The sequence below is a fragment of the Dama dama genome, chromosome 11, assembly GCF_033118175.1.
Source record: "Dama dama isolate Ldn47 chromosome 11, ASM3311817v1, whole genome shotgun sequence".
Taxonomy (NCBI): domain Eukaryota; kingdom Metazoa; phylum Chordata; class Mammalia; order Artiodactyla; family Cervidae; genus Dama; species Dama dama.
The window spans coordinates 93799460-93824377 of record NC_083691.1 but is presented as its reverse complement, the minus strand read 5'-3'; the positions used below and the strand labels follow the sequence as shown (position 1 = coordinate 93824377).

At 50.5% G+C, this 24918-nt stretch overlaps 1 protein-coding gene and 1 long non-coding RNA gene across 2 annotated transcripts in view; one reads left to right on the top strand and one right to left on the bottom strand.

The window, feature by feature from the left end:
* LOC133065621 (uncharacterized) overlaps nt 1–18104 on the bottom strand; it is a 29363-nt gene extending 11259 nt beyond the window's left edge. Inside the window, exon 1 of the long non-coding RNA XR_009694919.1 lies at nt 18038–18104. This is a non-coding gene — a long non-coding RNA (uncharacterized LOC133065621). The remainder of the gene's footprint in view (nt 1–18037) is intronic.
* A 3928-nt stretch (nt 18105–22032) lies between these two features.
* On the top strand, nt 22033–23535 carry POU3F3 (POU class 3 homeobox 3). Its single transcript, XM_061156326.1, has one exon. The coding sequence runs from the start codon at nt 22033–22035 to the stop codon at nt 23533–23535; it is 1503 nt and encodes a 500-aa protein (XP_061012309.1).
* The last annotated feature ends 1383 nt before the right edge of the window (nt 23536–24918 follow it).

The window sequence follows — 24918 nt, the reverse complement described above, 5'->3', positions numbered from 1 at the left end:
TTCAAAACTAATCTCTTCTAGAACAGAAACTAGAGTTAATGATGCAATCTATAAAATTCAGGGGGAAAGAAATTCCAATTGAATTAAGCCCTAATCAATATTTCCATACTTCTAGCGTGTGTTAAATAAAAAAAAAAATGCGTAAGAGAAATTTAAACCTACACGTATTTTACTAGCGATTTCACATATGGACCTGGAATATCGTTTCTCCTAATATGGAGATGGCTCAGCAGTATTTAAATGATTCCTTATTCCAAGTTATATAAATATGCACCAGATGTATCTTTTGTAAATGTTATGTTTTTCAACTTCTCAGCATTTGCAAGTAGTTGAAAGCTATGTCAGGCATGCTTTAATGGGGCATAAAAGTGTATTGTATTCAAAGAGATGGCACAGCTCTGTAATAGGTGAAAATACAAATGTTGTCAATGGATACATTCTCATTTTATTGATTTACACTGCATAATAGCATGCCCTGTAATCTCCTTTCCCTGCAAGTTCTTTACCAATTGAAATATAACTAGATATTTAAAAATCATGCGTACATTAATGGATTCTCTAGATGACAGAAAATTCAAAACACAGAATTTTATGACTAGAAGGCAGCTCAGAGATCAACTAAATCCCATCCCCTGATTTAAGAGACGAGAAACTGAGACCAGAAGGGTGACATGCGGCAACCACATCAGTAACCTACTTGCGGCTTCGTGCATGAATTTCTATACTCTTAAATATAAGGAACCTTGCTGAACTCTTTATACAATCTGCTTCTTGACTACCTAAACAAAAAATAGAAGGAACAGTAAAACATATATCACTTATTGATTTCCTGTGACTTACTGGGAAGAAGCAGACGTGATCTATATGCCGCAAACTGTCAAATTATCTTATGGGAAGTAAATATAGGACGTGAGTGCCAAATGCTAGGATTAAAAACTGTCAAAGAATATCATAACACTATTCCTCCAATATAAAATTCTAATGGACTCAAGATTAGCTTTTTCTACTTTTAAAACAAAAGATATAATAGTGAATTCTTTTCAGAACATTTTCTTGGAGGTTAAATATTATATCAAAGATGTTAAAGAAATACATTCAAGGCATATGTAATTGACTGTCCATCTCGAAAAGAGTGCTTTTTTAAATAAAAGTTAACACAGGTAGATCCTTATTGTAAAACTCTTTTTATTATTTTTCTCTCTCTTTGCTGGGGAGAAAGCAAACCCTATCTCTTGTAATTTATGTGACTTTCTAACATCTCTAGGCAGAATGAGCATTTGAGGGTGTGCACAGGTATATATATGCTGACTTCGCCTAGCTCATTTTCCCCAAATTAGTTTCCTCTGTCACATATTTTTTATAAACTGCTTTTAATTCTTTCTTGGAATGAGGCAGCATATTAATTAACTAATAACTAATTAATTATTTGGTGAAAGTCATTTTCTGAAAGCCAAGTAACCTTTTCACTTTGACCTTTACAAATAACATTTCGCCCTTTGGGGACCAGTGGCAGCAAGGAAGATTTCATTTAGAATGAAATCATTACGGAGGTTTTTTCAGCGTTGGTGGCTTGGTCTCTCGTGGAGCACTGGTGTTTCTCAGGGCTCCACAGCCGAGTCTCTTTCCTCTCGGGCCCCAAACGAAACCCCATCTTTTCCCTCTTGCTGGGAATCAGGCTTGCACACTCTGCTCCGTGGCCCAGATTCAAGGCACTCCCCGAGGGGCACACAGTCCAGCCTCGCTGATTGATCCCTGGGTTGCCTAGAAAAGCTCCATTGTCTCTGAATGATGCTGGGACCAGTGAGAAGGTTAAAGACAGGGGCTCAGCCTGTGACTGCGAGGCACCCACACGCTCTCTACGAGGGTGTTTGCGAGCGGAGCACAGAGAGGAGCGGAACCAACCCACCGGCTCCTCCATCAGCCTGGAAAGCAGAGACGCCTAGAGACGATGCTTCTCATCCGCAGGTCAGCCTCCTCCCCTGGGTGCCCGGATACAGAGCAACAGACACACCACTGTTGTCTATTCAGCGCAGCGTTTATAGACACCCACTTTTGCACCTTCTGAGGCCCTTTAACTTGTTACACCTCAGTATAAATGGAGCATCCAACCTAAATCGTAATACTCATTTCTGCTTAATCCACAGAGCTTTGTGGAGCCTTATTCTGCTCTCACAGTCATGGAGGGCTGGGAGACGGCTGGCTGGTACTGGTGCACACAGAGGTCGTGAGCATCCTGATTGTGATGCAAGACTCTTGGGGGTGCTGCAGTCACAATTGTCACAAGGCTGCTTTCCAAGCACAGAGATGGCCCTAAATGGGGGGGGGGGGGGGGGACAGCTGGGGATCTTCAAAAAGGGGAGAATGCAGCAGGGTCTCAGAATTTGCAAAGCAGTAAAGCATCACTGGTAAAAAAAAAAAAAACACAATGTCTCCAAGACAGGTGACTGAAGTTCAGACCTGGGTACCACCACTTGGGACATTCAGCAGGTGACTCAGCCCCTGGGAGCCTCAGCTGGCTCACCTGTCAAACTGGGGTACACGTTGCACTTCACGGGGTGTTTAAAGGCTTAACCAGGACAACGCACACAAGATGCGTGTTTCAATACTTGGTACGTGGTAAGCCCGTGGTAAAATGTGGTCGTTGTTATTACTGCTCCTGTTGTTGTCATGGAAATTCTCTTTTGAGTCTTTATGCTTGGGGATGAGAAAAGATTTGACTTTCCTCTCATCTTCCCTAACTCGGAGGTTAAGCACACGCTGCTGAATCCTGGTGGACCATCCACCCTCCAGGCCACGCAGAGGAGTTCAAAATGGAAGAGAGGGAAGAAGGTGCCCAAGGCCTGGGTTAGAATCCATCGTCTCCCACCAGCAGTGGCTCTGCAAGCATGGGTACCTCGCCTTCATGACAAAGCCAAGGCCACGGGTGGCAAGAATATTTTCAGAGGGAGTCAGAGGGACATCTCAGAGGTGGTCACTCTCCATGGCCCAGAAAAAGGGGGCGAACAATGGCATTCCGACTGCTGTCTCAGTTCCCTGAGAACAAGAGGGGAAAACTCCATCCCCCTTGGAGTGATGGCAGCGAGGGGGCTGTCAGGTTGGGTGTGGGGGAGTCTATACTCTAAAACCTCACCCCGCTTCAGCGTGCTCCCCGAAGACCACGTCCGCCCACCACTGGGCAGCCAACAAGGGTTCCTTCCCGGCATCCCCTGCCCACTGCCACCCCAACACTCCTGGGTTTCTCCAGTGCCCTGGGGAGCCAACTCAATGCTTTCCAACCCCTACTGGGTACCTTTCACATCTTTAAAGCATAAGGCTTGGCAAAAGAAAATTTAAAAATAGACAACTCTATATTTGATGCTTAATGCGTGTATCCCTTAGGAAAATCTATATGAAACTTTTCGCCCCTCTCAGAAAAACCAGTTTAGCTGCTAACCAATGCTATTGAATTGACTGAGACTGCAAGCTAGAAGTAGTTCGTGCACACAGCCCAAGCTGGTCCAGCATTGCCTGCTGAGACCCAGAGGGCAGAGAGCATGTGGGAAACTGTGCCGTTTCCTATGAGCATGAGAAATTTGCTTTACTTGTACAACAAGGGACCCCCCACTCTCACCACACACACACGCACACACACACATGTGACAGCTAGGTCTGGTGGGGTGATGCTGTTTAATACAGGGGTAAGCTCTGTGCAACCTGAGGAAAGTTTAAAAAAAAAAAAAAAAGGATAATTCGTGTTTCTGCATTTATGTTTTGTTGTCCACTGATTTTGCTTCCAGGGCAGTCCACCACCCTGGGCCTAGTGCCTCACAAATGAGACCTTTCCTTCCGGCGAACACAATGGTGGCTAATGTATCCAACTCACCAAAGTCAGAGTTTCACAATAGCACTATTTTCAAGATGCTTTTATATTTATTAGAAAGGGTATTTATTTTTTAATCGCGTCAAAACTCTTTGGATGTCTTGGGTTTTTTTTTTTTTTTTTTTTCCTTTTCCTTTCTTTAAGGACCCCGAATTTTGGGTTAAGGGCAGTAAATAGTAGCCAGTCCTGATTGGCCAACAGCTGTTTCTTTATGGGAACCTTACTTGCCAAGGAGCTGGACAGCGATACCCGCTTGGTATTCATGGGAAGTACTTGCCGAACAATAATGACAATAATTGCCTCTGATTCTTGTGTTTACAACACTGCCAAAGTATCATTAGGGCCTTATTTATAGATAATAATGCTTATTAATCACAAGTATTTGAATTTTGGAATGTATTAGATTAATATTCTTTTGTACCTCAGTTCTGTACTAATGCTGTGAAAGACATTTACTGAATGCAGCTCGTTGGGAATGCTTATTTTGAGCTGCAAAATAATGTGTGTAATTTGCAGGTGAAAGATAAAGAAATTACATGGCTACCTCTCAGCAGCCTGCACCGTGATCAATGGCCAACGTGGAGAATTAGGCCCTGGCTCTAAAACGAGAAAAGAAAGAAGCAAAAGAGCCATCCCTAGAGGTATTATTTCCCAAAAAAATCTTGTAAATTCTTATGACAGGAGAACTTCCTAATAATAAGTCTATTATCTTGTTTTGCCATAAATCTTTGGTGGATGGCATCATTGTATTGAAAGGGGTCTGCGGTAAAGACTAATTAGTGATTCTGCAACAATTCCATGTTGTGTAAGTTTTGGGAGGCTCAAGGGGAAAAAAAAAAAAGGGTAGGATGACTAGTAACTGGAAATAGCACAAGTACGCCTTGGGTTTAACTGTCCAGTTGCTACATCTCCTTCATTAATTCATTAAATTTTTCTAGATGCTTAATTTTTGTGCAAGCAAACATTAACGCGTTAAGTATTTCCTTATTTTTATGTGCATCTAGAAATACGAAACATGAAAAATTTCAAAGGATGATCACACTCTTTCTAGGATTAACATTAATAAACAATTTCTATTTGTGTAATAAAACAACTTTATAAATAAATATTAAGTATTACTTGCCCATAGTTTTCACCTAGCCACTCCATCCTGACATTATAGCAAATACGAAATCAGTGATATTTTTTTTCCGCCTAGCACACATTATTTGTTCTTGGAGTAGCTTTATGTGTTAGAATAATAATACTTCAGTAGTTTAATTAGATGAATGCAAAAAAAAAGTAGCTCCGTAATTTTCCAGAAACTTTTGAGAAAGAAAGCAAAGTTTATGAATACAAATTCTAGGTGTTGTTTTTAAAATAATACTTGCCACTAGAAATCTTTTTAAACATTTGCCCATCATTAAGATTTACTAATGTTCTTTAAGCTGAACCCAAATCATGCTCAACCTTATCCTACTTTACCAAAGACTACTTTAAAACAGTCTATGGGCCTAATTACCACCTACAATGTACAATATTGTCCTGCCATATTTTTGTCCCTCACATAAGGGTAAAGAAACTGCACCTTTGAATTAAAATTACACTGAGAAAATTGTCCTCCCTACAAGACCCTTGAAAATGTGTTCAGCACGTGTTTCCAAGTCCAAGCATACAGGATTCTAACTCATTAAATGTATAATGCTAACATTTTAATCCACTGCTAAATGTAAATAACTTCAGCAATCCCAGTTGGGCTATTTAACATTAATTTAATGTATTTTATAATACATGTGTGTGTCTCCTCTCACGGGGCTAAGTAGAAAGGTGAACAATTATCTAATAACTTCCATCAATGCACTCCACCAAACCTGGTAAGTCAGGCCCCTCCTCTCTTTTTATTTATTTGTCTAGTAACTATCTCACCTTGAGGTCCATTCAGGTGTGTTCTATCACTCCTAATCAGTACAATGAAGAATCAGGCAAGATCTTCTAGAATCTGTTGCTAGCTTACAAATTTAATCACTATAGATAGCCAGTCTAGACTGTTCAAATTTCACTCTCTCTTCTTTCTTTTTTTTTTTTTTTAATAGCTAGGCAGAAGGGTATGCAGCAATGCCTGAATTCTTCAAATAATTAGTTAAATTCTCTCACTTATTTTGCCTTTGGTAGACATTGCCTAGTTCTCTCTTTAAAAGATGAGAGCAGTTGGATGAGGCAAGAGAATAAGGTTTTGAGAAAGCATAGATGCACCTCACCTCAACGTGTATCACTGATGCTGTCTAAACAGTGAGGCTGAGTACCTGAACCCCGCCTCCCCGCAGAGGCCTCTCAGAACCTCACTAAAGCAGACTCACCCAACTGCTCACAGACTTAAAAAAAAGCAAAGTGGGCGAGAGGGAAAGGAAAGGCAGAGAGGGAGGAAGAAGATGGCTAGTCCATGAAACTGGAGTTTCAGTATGAGACTATTAAGAAAATAATTCACTTCGAAAACTGCTTTCACAGAATAAGTTGGTCTCCACCAATATCCAAGCAGTTTTCTAAGAGCCTGGTTGGCTATGAAACTTGATATCTGTCAACATTTCATAGTTGCCCTGAGTTAATAAGCTATTTTCCTTCTTTGCTGTAACCGACAAATTTTTTAAAAATTGTATCTTGGATGCCTACCTTCTGGGGAGTTGTATTTGCTATGTTATAGTTCTGTCTGCTTTCCGGCCACAGAACACCAAAGTATTTATTCTTACAAATCTTTCTATATGTGTAACTTGAGCTTACTAAAACAGTGCTTTACTCACTTCATTAATTAACTCGACAGAAAAGATGCTTTTACACTTTTGGAGTGAATGACTCTTTATCCAAATTTTTGAATACACATTGTTCAATTTTAGATCATTATATAGCATGTGTCTTTTCCTACCAAACCACACTATCATGTAGAAATCTTTCTAAAATAAAAGCCTAACTTATGCTTACAGTTGATTTAAAACCCCATCTAGAGTAAAATTCTTTTACTTTTTTCAAGAATACTCTTTAAAAAAATTTTTTTCATTTATGGTATTTCCATCATTTTAACTTCAAATTTTAACAGATTAAAAAACAAACCTCAAAATAGCACTTGGGCTAAACTGATGTTTTTATTTTCACAAGCTCATCACTAATATTTAGATGCCACGGATGAGGCATCAATCTTTGAAATACTCTGAAATAAACAAGCAATAAATTACATGTGGGAATAAATGCCATCATAAACACCGTATATATATTTTCAGTAAAGAAATACACATTTACATAAACATAGAAAAGCTGATAAAATAATTTGTAATGTCAGTAAAAATAACCCACATGAAAGAGCTCCTTCTATCATGGTCTTCAAGAAAATTTCAAAACTTTATCATTCTGATTCTTTTTATCAATGAGACAAATAACTCTTCAACCATAACATTAAGGTATAATGTTTCTTTACATTTGCTCAGTGTGAAGGAGCACTTGGAGTCTTGCCAATGTATTCATTTTAATAAAAAAAAAAAAGCCTTTGAAAATACAAAAATTCAAAACAGTATCTAAAAAGAAGCAAATAAGCAACATGCCATCCCATATTACACAAATCATCTCAAAGATAAATATGTGCCTCCAACTTGCTTTCCCATTTCGAATTATCACTAGACAAGTGAAAGTCTTTTAATGATAGAAAGGGCTACAGAATTAAACTACTTTAAAAATGTTTTCTATACAGCAGAATGAAAAATAAAACTAATGTTCTTTTTCACTGCATGCCGAATTTAATTTTTGTCATAAGACAATAGCATTTCATTTGCAGGGGGAAAAAGATGAAAAGTACCTGAATTTAGATAGAATGTTTATATTTTAAATTCTTAAGTATGATGCCTTTTTTATTTATGTAAAATGAGTTGTTTGTAGTATTTTAAAAGGGAGCATGCTGAAAATATTAATATAGTGCATGGATTTTTTTCTACTGACTCTTATGGTGTCATCTAGGGCTGGCACAATTCAGATTTCAAAAGAAATTTTAAATTTGTTTTCAATAGGGATAAGATTTGCTCTTTCTTTTATTTTAGGACTATCTGTGATAGAATGTATTGTTAATCATAGAAGTTTGGTATATTACACATGGGCATGTTATATGCAAATGTATTCAGTTGGGGTATGTATATATTTTGTTATGTTATGTACATAAACATCTACCCTTGTGCATATGTATATTTACATCATGTATAAATATGTGTATATTACCAAAGGGTCTTATACTGAAGGGGAGGAGGCGCTTTCGGGGGACTGCCATACAATATTTTAGTTAACTGTTCACTGAGGCTGTTTTCTATGAGAGTAATTAGGTTTCCTTTTTTCACAGTCCCCAAGGTGGGTGTTTATAGACATGGTTTAGTTATTACTGTTTTCCAAAAGGCTAGTTTTTTAATCTTACGTCTACATATGCTTTAAATAAATTAGTGGTTGCCCACCCCCTACCTTGTCCTTCTCTTAGGAAGGCCTATGGGCAAACCTCTTGATAAATAATTCAAAGAAAAGCTAAACTTTGATTCCAAAAAACAAAGTTCATCTAGTTAAACACTGACATCTTAAAGATGTCATCTTAAAGATGACATCTTAAAGAATGTTAAATATTAACATTCTTTACTAAAATTTAGCTGTCTATACAATATCTTATAAAAAGGAGTGACAAAATAGTATGACGCTACTGGTAGGTGAGGGTCTTTGGAGGTAAGTGTGTGCAAATTTTACTTAGGGACTTTCTCCAGAACAGGAGGTCTTACAATGAATTGCCGCTGAGTGTTAAACCACCTAATGTCCACCTAAATCCAAGAAACAAAAAATATATACCACCAGTATTCCCAAATTATTGAAAATCCTTAGATGCAAACATTAGGACACAAAGACATAAAGTTTATTTTTAGGATCCTCTGAAAGTCATGTTATCAAAAACACAGTCGGGCAACTGGGTTCATCTTCTCAATGATGGAGAGAAATATTTAGCCTTTTTCTGAATTCTTCCTGCCTTGCGCTCTCCCTTGAGAGTTGAACAATCTGGATGGGGCTGGTTAACGTCGTAAGTAGAAGGAATTTCATTTGGCCCAAGTTTTCTTCTATTAGTCTGCTTTTCTCTTTTCTAATAGGAGATAACTGACAGCCCTGTTTTGTATGAAATTATGGAAATCAGAGACTGGAGGAAGGGGGAGTCATTATTTCAGAACTGAAAAGGTGTGGGTGTCTTCACTCCTCACCCCCCCTCAAAAAAAAAATTTTTCCCATCACTAGAAAGGAGCCAGGAAACTGGCCGGCTTAAAAAGTGATTTTTCAACTGGTTCCTACTTTTACTCTATGCTTCCAAACATAAAAACAACCTCCACGCAAGCCCTCTTCAAGGCCAAGACCCGAGAGGAAGCAGATACCCAAGCCCCTGAAATCCAGTCTCAAGGGCAAGCGGGAGCCTGGGAAGGATCTCGGCCGCATTTCTCAGCGAACACTGTCCCTTTTGGGCTCCCCCGGCTCACGTGAGTCCGGGGGTCCGTGAACATCCCGGACCCCAAGAGGGATCTCTCGGGTCTCAGAAGGGATGAAGGCGAGGGTGGAGACACCTGCGTGGGGGCGGGGGAGCTCTAGGTGGCAGATATAGATCTCCAGGCTGCACCGGCGCATTCTTCACCACCTCCTGCCCTGCCCTGCCCTGCGCGCGCACCGCACGCCCACGCACGCCGCCCGCGCACACGCACAGCCCGCAAGCGCGCACACGCGCGCACACACCCCCCAACGCACACGTCGCGCGCACAGACACACACATACACACACACCGATCACGCATGCGGCGCGCACACCTACTGACCCGGACACACACTCCGCACGAGCGCACACACCCCCACCGCGCGCACAGACGCTGCACACACCCCCGACACACACACCGATCACGCACCCACACATACAGACCCTGACACACACACCCGGACACACACCCCGCACACGCACACACGGGCGCACACACATACCGATCACGCACACCGCACTCACACACACACATACCCAGACACACATACCGATCCCTCGCACGCACGCACACCCGCACGCACGCCGCTCCGAGCCGCTCTCCTCCGCAGGGAGGCCCCCAGGTGCCGGGCACTGCCGCGCGAGGGGACAGCGATGCTCTCTGGACTCCGGACCCAGCGGGCCGGGAACAAGGCGCTGGGCCGCGGGTTCCAGTGGGGGTTGCCAGGCGCCGACCGTAGAGGGGCTGGGAGCCGGGAGGAAGGGCCGGGGAAGAGCGGCCGGGCGCACCCCCCGCCGTCCTCCTGCCCTCTCACCCTCCGCGGCCGCCGGGCCGGGCGCGGCCGTGGGCAGCGCGTGAACCCCACGCGGCCGGGCCTCCACGGCTCGTCCGGCGCCGGCCTGCAGGGGGCGCCGCTCGCGGGGCCTTGGCCTCGGGCGCGGAGGAGGGGCCGGGTGGCAGGCGCCGAAGCAGGCTCGGCCCCGCGTCCCCGGAAGGTGCGCGGAGCCGGGAGGCTGGTGCTCGCCCACGGGCTGGTGACGGCGCTCTCACACTTGTCACCGCCTAGCCCGCTCTCGGTCGGGTCCCGCGGCAGGAGGGGGCATGGGCGCTGCCGGGGAGCCCGCCTCCTAACCGGTGGGCTCCACCTGCCTGCTCGGAGCTCGGGGTGGGCAGGGGAGCTCGTCTCTCCGGCTTGGCCGCGCGGGGGCTTCGGAAAGTTTTCTACCACACGGAGGACGGAGGCGGAAGAAGCGCGAGCCTGCTGCCAGGCTGGGACAACCGGAAAGCACCAGAAGCGTAGCCAACCAGCAGCACCCCCCGGCGTCCCCGGCAGTCACCCCCTTCCCTGGCCCGGCGGGCCCTGGACCGGGAGCCGGAGAAAACTGGCAGTCCCGCCGACCGCCTGGTGGGCTCCGCGCCGCGACCCGCGGGAAACGCGCACCCTGCGGCGTCGCTGGAAACCGACAGCGGGGTCACGATCCCAGAGGAACGGAGCCGCGTCCTCGCAGGGCACGGGGATGGGGGGAGGTCCAGGGCCCCTGCAGATGCTCCGGGGGGGCACTCAGGCCGAGAGTGCCTTCGGAGCGGAACCTCGAACTCCAGGGCTGCCCACGTCCCTTTCTCACTCCAGATGTTCAGCTGAGCTCGGGGTGAGGACTGTCCCCCGTCCCGATCTGGACCCAGCAGCCAAGGCCAGAGGTCTGCAGATTTTTTTTTTTTTTTTTTTAAGACCCACCCACATCTTATAAATGTGAGATTGTTATCAGACGGCCCAGATTACTTAAAGCGTACCATTTCTCCGCGATCCAATTTTATTAGGATTTACTCTCATTTGTGCTGGGCTTCTCTGGGGAAATAATGCTTTGATTAATGTAATCCTGGCCCAGGATCCGCCACATGCCCCTCGCCCCTCTCCCAGGAGAAAGGGCCTGTTTGACAAACAATAACAGCAGCAACTCTTGCAATCTGGCCCACACCTTCGGGGGCGGCTAGGAAGAAGGTAACACGCGATCCCACGCCGTTTGCTAAGTGCAAGGGTGAGAGGAGGGAGCGGGCTCTGCGAGGGGCGAACTTTCCAGACGCAAAGCCCCGGGGCTCCGAGGCGCGGGGGCTCCTGGAGAGGTACCCTCGATGGGCGCGCGCCTGGATCCTGTGCGCGCCCGCCCTCAGCTCGCTCCGACCGTCTGCCTCTTTGTCCCCAGCCACAGGCCTCGGCGACCGGGGAATCTGCGCGCTCCGCGTGGGCAGCCCCTCGACCCAGGGTGCGTCCACAGCGCCCACGCGCGGCCCCCAAGCACTTCGAGAGCAGATCTTAGGGGAGAACCAGGCGCCGACCCGAGGCGCCCCGCCGCTGCCAGAAACCTGGAACCCGGGGCCGAGCCTCAGCGGCTCCCCTCCTCAAAGACGTCCGCACCCCTCCGGCCGTGCACACACGCACACAATGCGGATGCGCGGGGGCCTGCGCTCGCCGCTGCGGCTGGCCGAGAGCGGGCGCCCCCTTCCCGCTCCCCTTCCTCCGGCGCCGCCCGGCCCCCGCCCCGAAGAACAGCTCAATTACGAAAGGAGCGCAGGAAGAAATCATGGGCTCCGAGGCGCCCGCCGACGCTCCTCGGGTCCCCGTCCCCGGCGCCCGGTCCCCACCCCCACCGTCCCCAGCTCGCGGAGGGCGGGGGCGCGGCGGGGCGAGGGGTCCTACCCTGCTCCGCCAGAACAAAGCCCACCGCGGGAGCTCGCGGCCGCGCACCGAGCCGGTGACAAAGGCGGGCCGGCGGCGCCGAGCTCCACGGCCAGGCTCCGGCGGCGGCGGCGGCGGCGGGAAGGAGGCCTCTAAGGAGATGCCCAGCCCTCCCCGGGCTGCGGCAGGTCGCCGCGGTGTCCCCGGTGGCCGGTTAGGGTGACTCAGCGTTTCCCTGCTCTCCATCCCGCACCCGCTCTGGTCGCCCTCCCCCCAGTGCTGCTGGACCGGCTCTTCTCCGTCCCTCCCGCTTTCTCCCCCACCCACTCTTCTACCCTACTCTTTCTTCCCGGTCCTTTTGCTTTTAATCGCTTTCCATTTTTCTTTTTCCCTAGAAAAGGAAGGCTAATTCGACTTCTGAAGACCGCTCTGGTGTTCAGATAACAGTCTCAAAGTCCTTGAGGACAGTGTTTATGGAGACAAGGGGAGTAGTGGGTCCCCTTCATTTTATTATGCAAACGGTGCTCTCAATAAAATAAAATGCAGTCTAAGGAAGCGGAGCTCGGCCTTGGGAACCCCACAAACCGCTGCCCTTGCCAGAGAAGCGGCTTCGCAGGGTCGCACATCACAGCAGGAGGCGGGCAGGGGAAGAGAGGCCCCCAAGGCGAACCTTCCTAGGGAACGCCCCAGTCTGGCTCCCTAACCCTGGAAAGGAGTCGCTTGCCAGATCCCAGCGCTGACATCCTAGAGTTTTTCAGATTTAGGAGATTTTAGTAGTCACTGTTTTTCCAAGTGAATTTTTACTTGTTTCATTTCTGCGATGTGAATTTCAAATAAAAGGAACACAGCCTAAGCCATTTGGACAATACATGTCTTGACTTCCAGAGGTTTTCTGCACTCAGATATAATATTAAATTAAAATCTGACGTCTGACTAGCAGCACTGTAAGCTTGGGATCCTCCCCTTAGGCTCTACTGGGCAACCAAGCTCCCTACCTCAAAATCTGGGGGGAGGAGGTGGGCCTTCAAAACTGCAAGCAGACACAAAACTTTTAACTGGGGACTAACCAGCCCCAGTTTGCATGAAGCTACGGTGAGCAAGTTCTACTGCCAAAGTCTCTTTGCCAGATATTTCAGTGCTGAAATGATATTGCTGCAAACCTAGGAGAATCTGAAATAACAGATACCAATGACGACTGGAACTGTATTCTAAAAGTGAACAAAACAGCCGACCTTTCTTGAAGACCCCCTAGGGCTGGTGGTCCAGGGTAGGAAGGGAGCAGGGCAGTGAAGTGGGAGTTTTCATATTCACAGGAGAGAACATGCTACAGAAGCAGCATTTGGGGAAAATGCCCAAAAGAGCAGCCTTCAGCCTGATGAGCTGTGATCTGCACCCAGCTCCTCAGACAATAGCTAAGTTCAAGTGTCAAAAAATCGAATTAAAAAAAAAACACACACACAAAAAACCACCCAGAGGCACCCAAGTGTAAGAATTGTTTCCTAGTGTGCCACAAAGACTCATCCATCAGGGGACTACCTAGTTCCAACTCAGGAGAAGTTGTATAGGGAATCTGGGGGGTTCTGAGCCAAGGGTGTCCTCAAGAAAGAGAATTATTTCTGTTAAGGCCACAAGCTTGGGTGGGGGGGGGTGGAATCCAACCACCCCCCTGACAAAGCCGAGTTAATATTTTGTTTTTCAAAACACAGACAGAAAAACACCAAGTTGACCTTGGAATATTTTTCTAGCTAGACCTACCCACATGTTTTTGTTAATATATCATCATCGTCATTCCAATCCATCAGCTGGGCCCTCAGTTACCTAGCCCTTCGAATTTAAATTCTAAGAAGAACATTGTGGGGGCTGGGGTTGAAGGGGGACAGGCCAGAATAGTCCATCATGTCGTGTCAGCCACGGCTTCCGTAGCGATTGGTAGCTTTCATTACCAGACTTGTCAGGTGCATAAATGCAGCTACCATGGGCAAACTGTGGGGAATGGGCTGTTTTTAAAGCACACACTCAATTGCCAACTTATCACGCCTTCTTAACTTAGGTCCCACAATCTGCGATAGTCTGTAGTTTAAAGCTTTCCTATAGGCATCAGAAGTAAAGCTGCTTGCTTTAGGGTGAGAGAGCACGTGTCTGACTTGATCATTGCTCCTTCCAGCCCGTCTAAGAAAACCAAGTGCTTGCTCCTTTCCTACGGATCAGATCAGTCATTATCAAAGTGATACGAAGAAGAACGAGGGGGAGCCATTGGGACGCTTCCAAAAACTTAGCAAGACGGAGAAATAACTCACCCACCGCCAAGCCAGGCGACAAATGCTGTCTCCACCCAAAAGCCACTGTTGAAGAACCCTTCCCTTTGTATACAGCACACAGTGTGGGTAGAGAGTGTATAGAACGTTTTAATTTGTAAATGCTAATGGCAGTGTGCTTCTACACTGCCACGGTATCCGAAGAAGCACTTTATTGCTCTCAAATGGGAGCAAACGAGTAAATACCCACTTTGTATTTTGTACACTTGACCCAGGTAGTGTTCTTCATTCTCTCATTTGGCAAAAGCAAATTCACCATCCCCAATAATTAAAAGTCTGTAGCTTGGCCCGGCTCTTTGGATCTTAATTCATATCCATCTTGATTGTTTTCACTTCCAAATCGTTATGGAATGTTAACACGGTCTCTATAATATGTCAGTTCTCGAATTAACTTGTTGCTTTACCCAGAATTATTATTTTCTATTTCCTTTACTTTAGATAACCTTAAGAATGCAGATATCATGAGAAACAAGCTTTTCTTTTCTTACAGGCTTTTTTAAAAAGTAACTTTGCAAAAAAGGAACGTACGCAGCAGCCAAGATAGGAACGATCCCAGATCTCGTGAAAAGTGATACCGAAAATCACACTCCAAATATGTAGAGTCCTTAACCATTGTTTTGCAAAATGCCCGGCTAAATAGAAAACATGCCTTTTTCCTTAGTAATTTAAAAAATACATTCAGCAGCTCAGGGCATGCAAAGTAACCTAGAGCTTTGAAGCACTGGTCTAGTGCCTGTGGATCTCCCCCAGAAATCTTTTGTCTGAAATGTCCAGAGAGCTGAAGAAAAAGCAATGTTTGGGTTCAGATTACACGTTTCTTCCATTTTCTACTTTGTGCTATTTGCACAAACCTGCCTGTACATTTCCTGACTCTAAATGTGAGAGCTGGCGGATAAAAATCCTGGAATTAAAATCTTTTTCAAAGTGCTCCCTTGCATATGTTACTCACATAATCTCCAACCCTCCTAGAAGAAATACCACTTACATCCAAACCTTGACTTTCGCAAGTTAGTTTCAAAGGAAAACTTCTGGCTGGATGCTGGCTGGCTTAGAGTCAAGTTCGAAAGAATAAGGTGTCTTTCCCCGTCCTGCAGAGCCCGCAGCCCAGGGCCCTTCCTCCAGGCTCCGCGACACACAGGTGCCCGGAGCTGCTGAACCGTGGAAACCAGTTTCTCACTTCCAGTCACTCACAGCTCCCCTTTCTGAGTCAAGCTTTCCAAATCTCCTTGGGAAAACTGTTAGTGACAAACTGACTAATTCCTCAGAACCGGGTAGCATTTGCCCTTCACTATTTTAGGAAGCTTTCCTTGAATCTTTTCATCCTTCACCACAATAAAGTTCAGTCTTCCTTGGCTGTATCTAAAAATCTCTAAGGCGGAAACCCTGAGTTCTGTGAAAACTTTTCTGCAACTGCATTAAGTCGTATTGTGCTAAAAAGTTTCAAGCCCACAGTGACCTCTTACCGTCGGCTATTTCATATTTGCTTTTCCCTAACAAGCCCTTTCAAGGATAAATTCAGAATCTTGCCACAATCAGAGGAGGTGCCAAGATTTAAAGGTGCCTTTATATACCGAATGGAGTAAAAGAGATCCAGGAAGCCTCGACTAAGTCTCCAGGAGCTGGGGTTTTATTTAGAAGTCAAAGCCTGCCTCAAGTTGAAGACTGTTGACCATTTAATAGATAATACCTTTAGAATACATCTTTCTCTTCTTGACTGTTTCCCCAAAGATACAACCTGAAAGGTAACCTATGGAGTAGGTTACCGCATACCCCTAAGAATTTTGCACAGCGTTTCGGCTTTCACTGCCCAACTCTGTTTTCCATACTTATATCCTCTTCACAGAAAGACATGGAGGAATACTGTTTTAAGCCGGTTTTCCTTTCCCAGGCCATTTCACAGATGGGGCTGAGTGGGAGATGGGGCAGTCATTGTCCCCCTATTTTAAGGCCCTGTGTTAAGCAGTGAACTCGCTCCTGGTTGTGAATATGCATAGAAAGGTAGGGACCATTTGTGCATTTGGCAAGTTTAGCTTTTGAAAACAGCTACATTTTACAGCGTACCTGCTAAGACGAGTCAGCGCGCCCCCTGCTGACAAGTCAAGACTTCGACTCCCGAGCACTTCCAAAGTTTATTTTGTTCAGTAAACCGTGTCATATAAAATTAACAACAACCAATAAAATTAGCTTATATGTTTCAACTGTAAAAGTCCAAAACAAAATAAAGCTAGTTTTGGTGGCGCTAGAAATCTCTAGCTTGGCTTCTTCTCTTTGGCTGAGCCACGGTCCTTTTATCTAAAGCCCAGTGCACAAACATATAGCTTAATGTGGCCAGTGTTCTTCCTTTTCTTTCTCTCTCTATGGCAACCAATATGCTCTGCTCAGAAATGTTCCCCATCAAGGAAACAAATGATCTTCAGGGAGCAGCTCTATATGGCATCTGGTCCAATGGAGCACAGAGAGTTAACCTCAGTCAAAAGCGACGCTGCCAAGCACGCAAACAGGGAGTGGAAAACTGGCGATCCTTACCCCTCCCCAACTGAAACCTCTTCCTCCCTCCTGACAAACCATTTCATTGATTTGGCATCAACTGTTTCCAGAGAAATTACAAATTTCCAATTGCAAGGTGTTCTGGAGACAAAAGTGCAATCATATTCCAGCTATTTGATGCTACTACCCCACCACCATCACCACTCCAGAGGCTCGACTTCCTCTAAAAAGAACAAAACCAAGAATCTTTAGCATCCTCTCCAGCCCATTTCACTAAAGTAAGGTGCTCACACGGGCTTGGACTTGGCCTAGCTAATTCCACCATCCAATTTTCTCTAATTATCTGCAACTAGCAAGTAACTGTACCCTTCATTTTTACTAAAAGCCAGGGACCAGAGGCAAGGGGGTGGGGTGGGGGGAAGCAAGGGCAGCTGTCAAGAATAGCAAACACAGTAAACCACTAAAGCTCCAGCCTCCTTTGGGAATAAAGTGTAGGGTGTCCTGGTTAGTTTTGATTGATCACCCTCTTTCTGATGGACTTTCACTACCGAGTGGAAAGGCTGCAGTTTGCCGCCTGCTCGCCAGACGCGGCGATAACCAAGGGGGCACCGACTTCCTGCCTGTTCTTCCTCCCCTGCTCCTTCTTCTCCACCTCTCTGCCCTCCCTTTGCCAAGCCCCCCCCTTCTCACTCCACCCCTCTTCTCCCAGCAGGAGTCCCCCATCCCAATCCCAGGCAGGCACACGTAGTTCAACACCTCAGCATCAGCTACAGAAAAGAGGCTTCTTCCTTTCTAGTCCAGATTCTCTGGGTGGGGGGGGGGGGGGGGGAGAGAAATTCAAAAGCAAGAAATATGTATACTACTGCGTGCTTCATCATCACTTCTTTTCTGGGGCCTTCCTATTGCCCTAACAATCAACAATTAAAATTAATAGCACTCTCCTCCTCCTCCCCAGGAAAAAAAAAAGTAAAGTGCCTTGGGGTGGCGATCCCTGGAAGGAGTCCACCTTTTATGTAATATTTTCGGAGGGCTGGGTTTTTGAACTCTCCCCCCAACACTGTTCCTCTTCCTTTCTTCAAAACAGCTGCCCGTGAGCCCTCTCTCGTCCCAAGCCCTGAAAATAAGCCCCCAAGCCTACGAGAGCCTACCGAAAACGAAAAGGAGGGGCAGAAACGAGAACGCAGGGAAAGAAAATGAAAAACACTTACCGAGCAAACTTCCAGGATTACATTTTAAAATAAAGGAAGAAGTTTTATTTTAAAAAAATAAATAAGGTGACTGGTGGGGGGAAAAGACATATTCTCAACTCCCCAGAAGCGGTACCTCCTCAGTCTTCTCTTTCCTCTGACTCCTCTAAGCCCGGCTCTCCACTCGTCTATTATTTTCACCAAAATATATGAAAATGTATGCAAATGAAAGTCAGCACTAACTGTTCTCCCCTTGTTATATACTTTGGATTTTTTTTTTTCCAGACAAAACAATCACACTCGGCAGAGGGAGGGGGCGGATGGGTGGGGCTGGGGAGCGACTGGAGAACTAAGTACGCGGAGGCGGAGGACCGAGGGGACCCAGCTCGCAACAGAAGTGCATTTCTGATTTCGAGGAGCACGGCGTTTTGGGGGGCTTCCCGTACGCGCACACACCCTCCTTGAAAAGAAAGAAGTGGATGTGTTTGCGGAGGCGCTCTCCCGTTTCATCAGGCCACCTGAGACTGCTTTTGAAAGCGTGTACTGTGAAATTCATAGCGGTAATTTAGACAAAATCCTCACTGTATATTAATGAAAGGGGCCCCGTGGCTCTGTTCCTACCCTCCCCATTCAGTGTAAACAAAACCACGAGACTCTCTCGGATTTTGAGTCGGATCCAAGCAAAATCGGCAGGAAAGGAAAACACGGGGTGCTGGCACCGACTATTCAAACGCCTGCACCTGGAGATCTTAGATTTATTGAATGAAATCTGTGTTCCATCTTCCATATATACATACACGCATACATAAATAGGAAAGGGAACCTTAAGGGCACGCAGAGGTAAAAATCCGTTCTGTCTGGGGTTTGGTTACCGCTGCCCTTCAGATCTATACCTTTGCAATAATGGATCCCCTAAAACCCACCTAGGAGGGCATCTCTCCCCCTGCACGCAGGAGAGGGACCATATCACACACAAGTGCTCCGCGCCCACCATTCATCACGAGACCTCGCAAAGGCTTCAAGGCTGCGGCTAAGCTGGGGAGCTCCAGACCTAACCGAGCACCAACCCCCCCCCGCCCCCGCCCCGGCAACTAACTGCGCGCGGCACAGGAATTATTCGCCGGAGAAGGGCAGCCCCCAGCACCCCAGCAGCTCAACGTCTGCGTCCAGGACGGCCGGGTGCGGGGTGCACGCGCACGCACACTCATTAGGGACGATGTATTTATTGAATGTCCGAGTCGGGTTAGTTCACTGGAAATCCCCGAGGAGGGTTCAATTTGCCCTTGTTTTCGTTGCCACTTTCTCTTTTTTCTTGGTTCGCTGAGGCTCCTCTGTGCAGCGTTTCCGCTCGGCCGCGTCCCCCACCCCCGCTCCTCCCGCCCACCCCGCGCGCTCCCCCCGTCCCGGCCCCCTTAACTCTTTCCGCCGGGCTAGACTGCGATCGCGCTCCCCGCCGCCAGCCCCAGCCGCGCAGCAGACCATCCGAGGCCGGAGAAACAGAGAAAGCCCCCACCGTGCCTAAGAATAGTGAGCCCAGGCGAAATACCACTAAAAGCCACCGCACCGAAATAAAGAAACGCACACCCGCACCCGCGCCCGATGTGAGCGGTGGAGGGCGCGGCTGGCGGCCCGCTCCCCTAGGCCGCTCCCGCTGCGGCAGGCTTCCCGACGCCTCGGGGCGGGTGGGGGGACACACTTACGGTGTGTCTAGGGGGGAAGGTCGGCCGATCTCTCCGCCGCCCGTGGGCACCCCCGACTCGCAAGGGCACGCGCGCTCCTCGCAGGAATCCCGGCGGAGGGGCGGGGGAGGAGAGGCGGGGGTGGGGAGCGCGCGGCGGGCTGCGGTCCGTCTCGCACGCGCGGGCCCCGCGCCGGTCCCGGACCGCCGGTCTCCCAGGCGATGGCATCCGAGACCTTAAACAAAGGGGGCCGCCGCCGCCGGCGCGAAGCGGCTGCGGAAAGTCGCGGTGGCTGATTTCCAAGGAGCGTGGCTGCGACCCGGGCTTTCGGCGCCGCGAGCTCCCTCTTCCCACCCCCGCCTCGGTAGGGACGGGAGACGGCCAGAGGAGGGAGAAGGGAACTTTGAAGCCGCTGGGGACACGGCTGCCTATAGGTATTAGCGTGAATGGCGCGTCCTTGCCGCGCGCGGTACCAATCTCCGGGATGCGGTGGGGGAAGGGGAGGGCGGCACAACGCAGTGCCAGGTGGACTGTGGAGGTTGCTATTTTTCGCGATTTTTCCCTCTACGATCTCCCTGTGACTCCCTCCCTCCCCTGCCTGCCCCCCCTACCTCACCCCCGCCGTCTCTCCCTTTTCTTCTCCGCCCCCCCCCCCCCCCCCCCCCCCCGCCTTCCCAGACCTATCGCGCTGCCCAGAGCCCAGGAGGGATGGCCAACGTCTCGGCCGGACACTAAGAGTTAAGATGTGGCGGAGGGGGCGGCGGGGGAAGGGCGGGGAGGAGAAAGTGGCGAGCGGGAGGGAGGTGGCTTGGGGAGGGTAAGGGAGGGGGAACGACAGATTTCCAGCTTCTACGACGCTCTGCCTAAATTAAAAAGCAACCAATCGGAACCGCCGGAAGGGGGGCCGCGCGTCCTGAGCCAGTCATTCCGGGGCTGCCAGTCACCCAGCGGGTAGCCAATCAGCGGGGGCCCCGGTGCTCGACTTCCTTGTGTTTGGGAAAGTGTGGTGGTGGGTGCGCGCTCGCGGCGGAGGGTAAACATTCGACAGTCCCCACTCGGAGAGGGAGGGACAGAGAGAGGACTGTCAGATCGGAGCCGAGCCGGCGGGCGAGAGAGGGAGAAAGAGAGAGAGAGAGAGGGAGGGAGAGGGAAGGAGCGAGGGAGAGCGCGCGAACCGGGGCGCACGGCGAGCTCCCCCGGCAACTCCGCTCCGGCACGGCCAGCGCGCGCGCCGTCGGTGCAGCCTCCGCGCCGTGCGTCGTGCCCACTGGAGTTGGTTGTGTATCAAGGATCCCCTATATGCACACACACACCTCCACCTCCACCAATGCACTCTTCTTCTTCTTCTTCCTCCTCATCCTCCTCCAGACCTCTGCTGGGAAAAAAATAAAACACCAACCCCAACCGTCAGCAGCAAGGTAACAGAGAAACGCGACCTCGTGTTTTCGCCTGTGCAGCCTTTTCCTTGTTATATTTGCCTCCTACTCTCTGCCCAAAAGGAAAGATGTCCCATCAGACTGTGACTGTCGTGAGGAGAATGAAAGAGGACTCTTGTTTCAGAGGCAACCGAGAGCTCCGGCAATAGCAACTTCAGAGCAATGCACCAGCGCGAGAAGTTTTCCTAGGACAGAGCAAAGTCGAGCCGAGAGGACCGGAGGGGGAGAGCGGGAGCCCGCGTCTCCGCTCGGCACGCGAGCGGCCAGCACCACCACGCCTTCAAGGACAAAAAAAGTTTTCCTCCTCCACGGGGAGACGAGCGAAGGGCGTTCCCGAGGAGGCGGCGAGGAGCGGCCGATCGTCCGTGCTGTGGTCCAGCAGAAAGGAGCGGCTTCTTTTCTTTGTTGCCTCCCGTGAAGTCTCCACTTAGCAGGTGGACCGGGCCCTGCGCCTCGGGCAGAGTCCGCGCTCCCCCGAGGACCGGAGGAGGAGGAGCGCCGGTCGGTGCGCCCGGCCCGAAGAGCCCCGGCGCAGGCCCGCGCCCCTCCCGGAGAGCCCCGCTGGAGCGAGCCGCTCGCGCCGGGGCTGGGGGGCGGCCACGACCCCCCCTAAGGGGGGCGGCCACGGAGCGCGCCCCGCCGAGAAGCGAGCCCCCCTCCCCGGAGCGCGGCTCCTGCGGCGGCGGCTGCTGACCAAGGCCGGCCAACGACCCCCGCGCCCTGCCCAGCGGCCTTGCAGCTGCACCCGGCGGCCGCGGCGGCGGCGGCGGCGGAGGCGGCGGCGGGGCCGGCGGGGGCCCGGGGCGGGGGCGGGGGCGGAGCGGGGGGAGGCGGCGGGAGGCGGGGGGGCGCGGCGGCGGCGGCGGCGGTGGCGGCGGTGGGGTGGCGGGAGCGGAGCGGCATGGCCACGGCGGCTTCTAACCCCTACCTGCCGGGGAACAGCTTGCTAGCGGCCGGCTCCATCGTCCACTCGGACGCGGCGGGGGCCGGCGGCGGCGGGGGCGGCGGGGCTGGGGGCGGGGGCGGCGGGGCTGGGGGCGGCGGGGGCGGCATGCAGCCGGGCAGCGCGGCCGTGACCTCGGGCGCCTACCGAGGGGACCCGGCCTCCGTCAAGATGGTGCAGAGCGACTTCATGCAGGGGGCCATGGCCGCCAGCAACGGTGGCCATATGCTGAGCCACGCGCACCAGTGGGTCACCGCGCTGCCCCACGCCGCCGCCGCCGCCGCGGCAGCAGCCGCCGCCGCCGTGGAGGCCAGCTCGCCGTGGTCTGGCAGCGCCGTGGGCATGGCCGGCAGCCCCCAGCAGCCGCCGCCGCCGCCGCCGCCGCAGGGCCCCGACGTGAAGGGCGGCGCGGGGCGCGAGGACCTGCACGCGGGCACCGCCCTGCACCACCGCGGGCCCCCGCACCTCGGGCCGCCGCCGCCGCCGCCGCACCAGGGCCACCCCGGGGGCTGGGGGGCCGCTGCCGCCGCCGCCGCCGCCGCCGCCGCCGCCGCCGCCGCCGCGCATCTCCCGTCCATGGCCGGCGGCCAGCAGCCACCGCCGCAGAGTCTGCTTTACTCGCAGCCTGGGGGCTTCACGGTGAACGGCATGCTGAGCGCGCCCCCGGGCCCGGGCGGCGGCGGCGGCGCGGGCGGCGCGGGCGGCGGTGGCGCGCAGAGCCTGGTGCACCCGGGGCTGGTGCGCGGGGACACGCCCGAGTTGGCCGAGCACCACCACCACCACCACCACCACGCGCACCCGCACCCGCCGCACCCGCACCACGCGCAGGGGCCCCCCCACCACGGCGGCGGCGGCGGCGCGGGGCCCGGACTCAACAGCCACGACCCGCACTCGGACGAGGACACGCCGACGTCCGACGACCTGGAGCAGTTCGCCAAGCAGTTCAAGCAGCGGCGCATCAAGCTGGGCTTCACGCAGGCCGACGTGGGGCTGGCACTGGGCACCCTGTACGGCAACGTGTTCTCGCAGACTACCATCTGCCGCTTCGAGGCCCTGCAGCTGAGCTTCAAGAACATGTGCAAGCTCAAACCGCTGCTCAACAAGTGGCTGGAGGAGGCGGACTCGAGTACCGGCAGCCCCACGAGCATCGACAAGATAGCGGCGCAGGGCCGCAAGCGCAAGAAGCGGACCTCCATCGAGGTGAGCGTCAAGGGCGCACTGGAGAGCCACTTCCTTAAGTGCCCCAAGCCCTCTGCGCAGGAGATCACAAACCTGGCCGACAGCCTGCAGCTCGAGAAGGAGGTGGTGCGGGTGTGGTTCTGCAACCGGAGGCAGAAGGAGAAGCGCATGACGCCGCCCGGGATCCAGCAGCAGACGCCCGACGACGTGTACTCGCAGGTGGGCCCGGTGAGCGCCGACACGCCGCCGCCGCACCACGGGCTGCAGACTAGCGTGCAGTGAAGGCCCGGGCGCCGCCGCTGTCACCCCCGCCGCCCCCGCTGCGCCGGGCCGGGCCGGGCCGGGCCGCCCTCCCCTCCGCCCAAAGACAGGCCTGCCGGCTCTCGGGGGAACGGAGAGGGGCGCACCGAGGAGACGCTGTTTGAAGTCCAAGGAAGGAGGGGCGAAGCAAGCAAACAAAGCCTACGAATGCCCTGACAGTTTCATATACACGTAGATGACAAAACCGAGAGAAAAAAGGGCGATCCTGAGGTCTCTTTCTACTGTGGTGGTGTTTCGTTTTCTTGGTTTTCTTTTTAAAGAAGGGTGGAGATGCCAAGCGCACCAAAACTGCACTCTCGAGGTTTTTCCCACCCTGAGAAGTCCAACACGGCGACGGTGGATAGCACTTAGCACCTGCCTCGTCCTCTCCTCTTAAAAAAAAAAAAAAAAAAAAATTTTTTTTTTTAAAAGCATACCCTTCTTTTCCACCCCCTCTCTCCAAAGGGCCCCCTCCAGCCTGGAGAGATCCACCGTAACTTTGTTTCCTGAGAGCGACCTGAAGGCCTGCAGGGCCACCGGGTTTAATCAGGGGTGACTCTGTGCTCCCGGACCCCGTGATTCTTGTCCATATTAAAGTCATTTGGGGACAAACAAATTGACTATGAAATGGGAAGGCGAAAAAAAAGAACACTCTACAGAAGACAAGAAATATATATATATATATATATATACACACACATGTATTCACAGCTTCTGAAATTAACAAACTGATAGTAAAGCCAAAAGAAAAACAATACCTATCGTCAAAGTAACCTTGGAAATAAAAGTATCAAGAGAGAGCAGAGGGACAGGGACGGGCGAGGGAGCAGGAGATGCCCACCGGCCAGTGAGAGAGGCCCCGGCGCATCCCGGCCCGGCCGGGCGGACTGGCCACCAAGCGAGGCCTGGCCACCAACTCCGGCCTTATCTGCTGCCGCTCCGGTGGACGACGCCTAAAGATGCCACCGCTAATATTTTTTTTATTAATATTTTTTATTTTTTATTTCTGGACTGACTCAGATGGAGGGATTTAGAGAGACAGCACTTGTCCGGACTCCCGCCTTCACCCGTCGCCGACTCTGATTGAGTGGGCGCTGTGGACGTGCTGATATAATACTGCCGTTTCCATGCAGTGTTTTTGGTAGGTTTTAATAAACAGACTTTTCAAAAGACGGCAATAGAGAATTGTTAGATCCGTTGTTGATCTAAAAATATTTGCTTTATATTTTCATTAAATGACTTCTTTTAATATTTTATTCAGAATACTTATGAACTGCTGCAAAACGGTAATTTATTTTTCCCCAGATCTTGTATTACGTGTTTTTTTCAGACGAGCACAAATCAAAATGAAATGAAAATATGGAC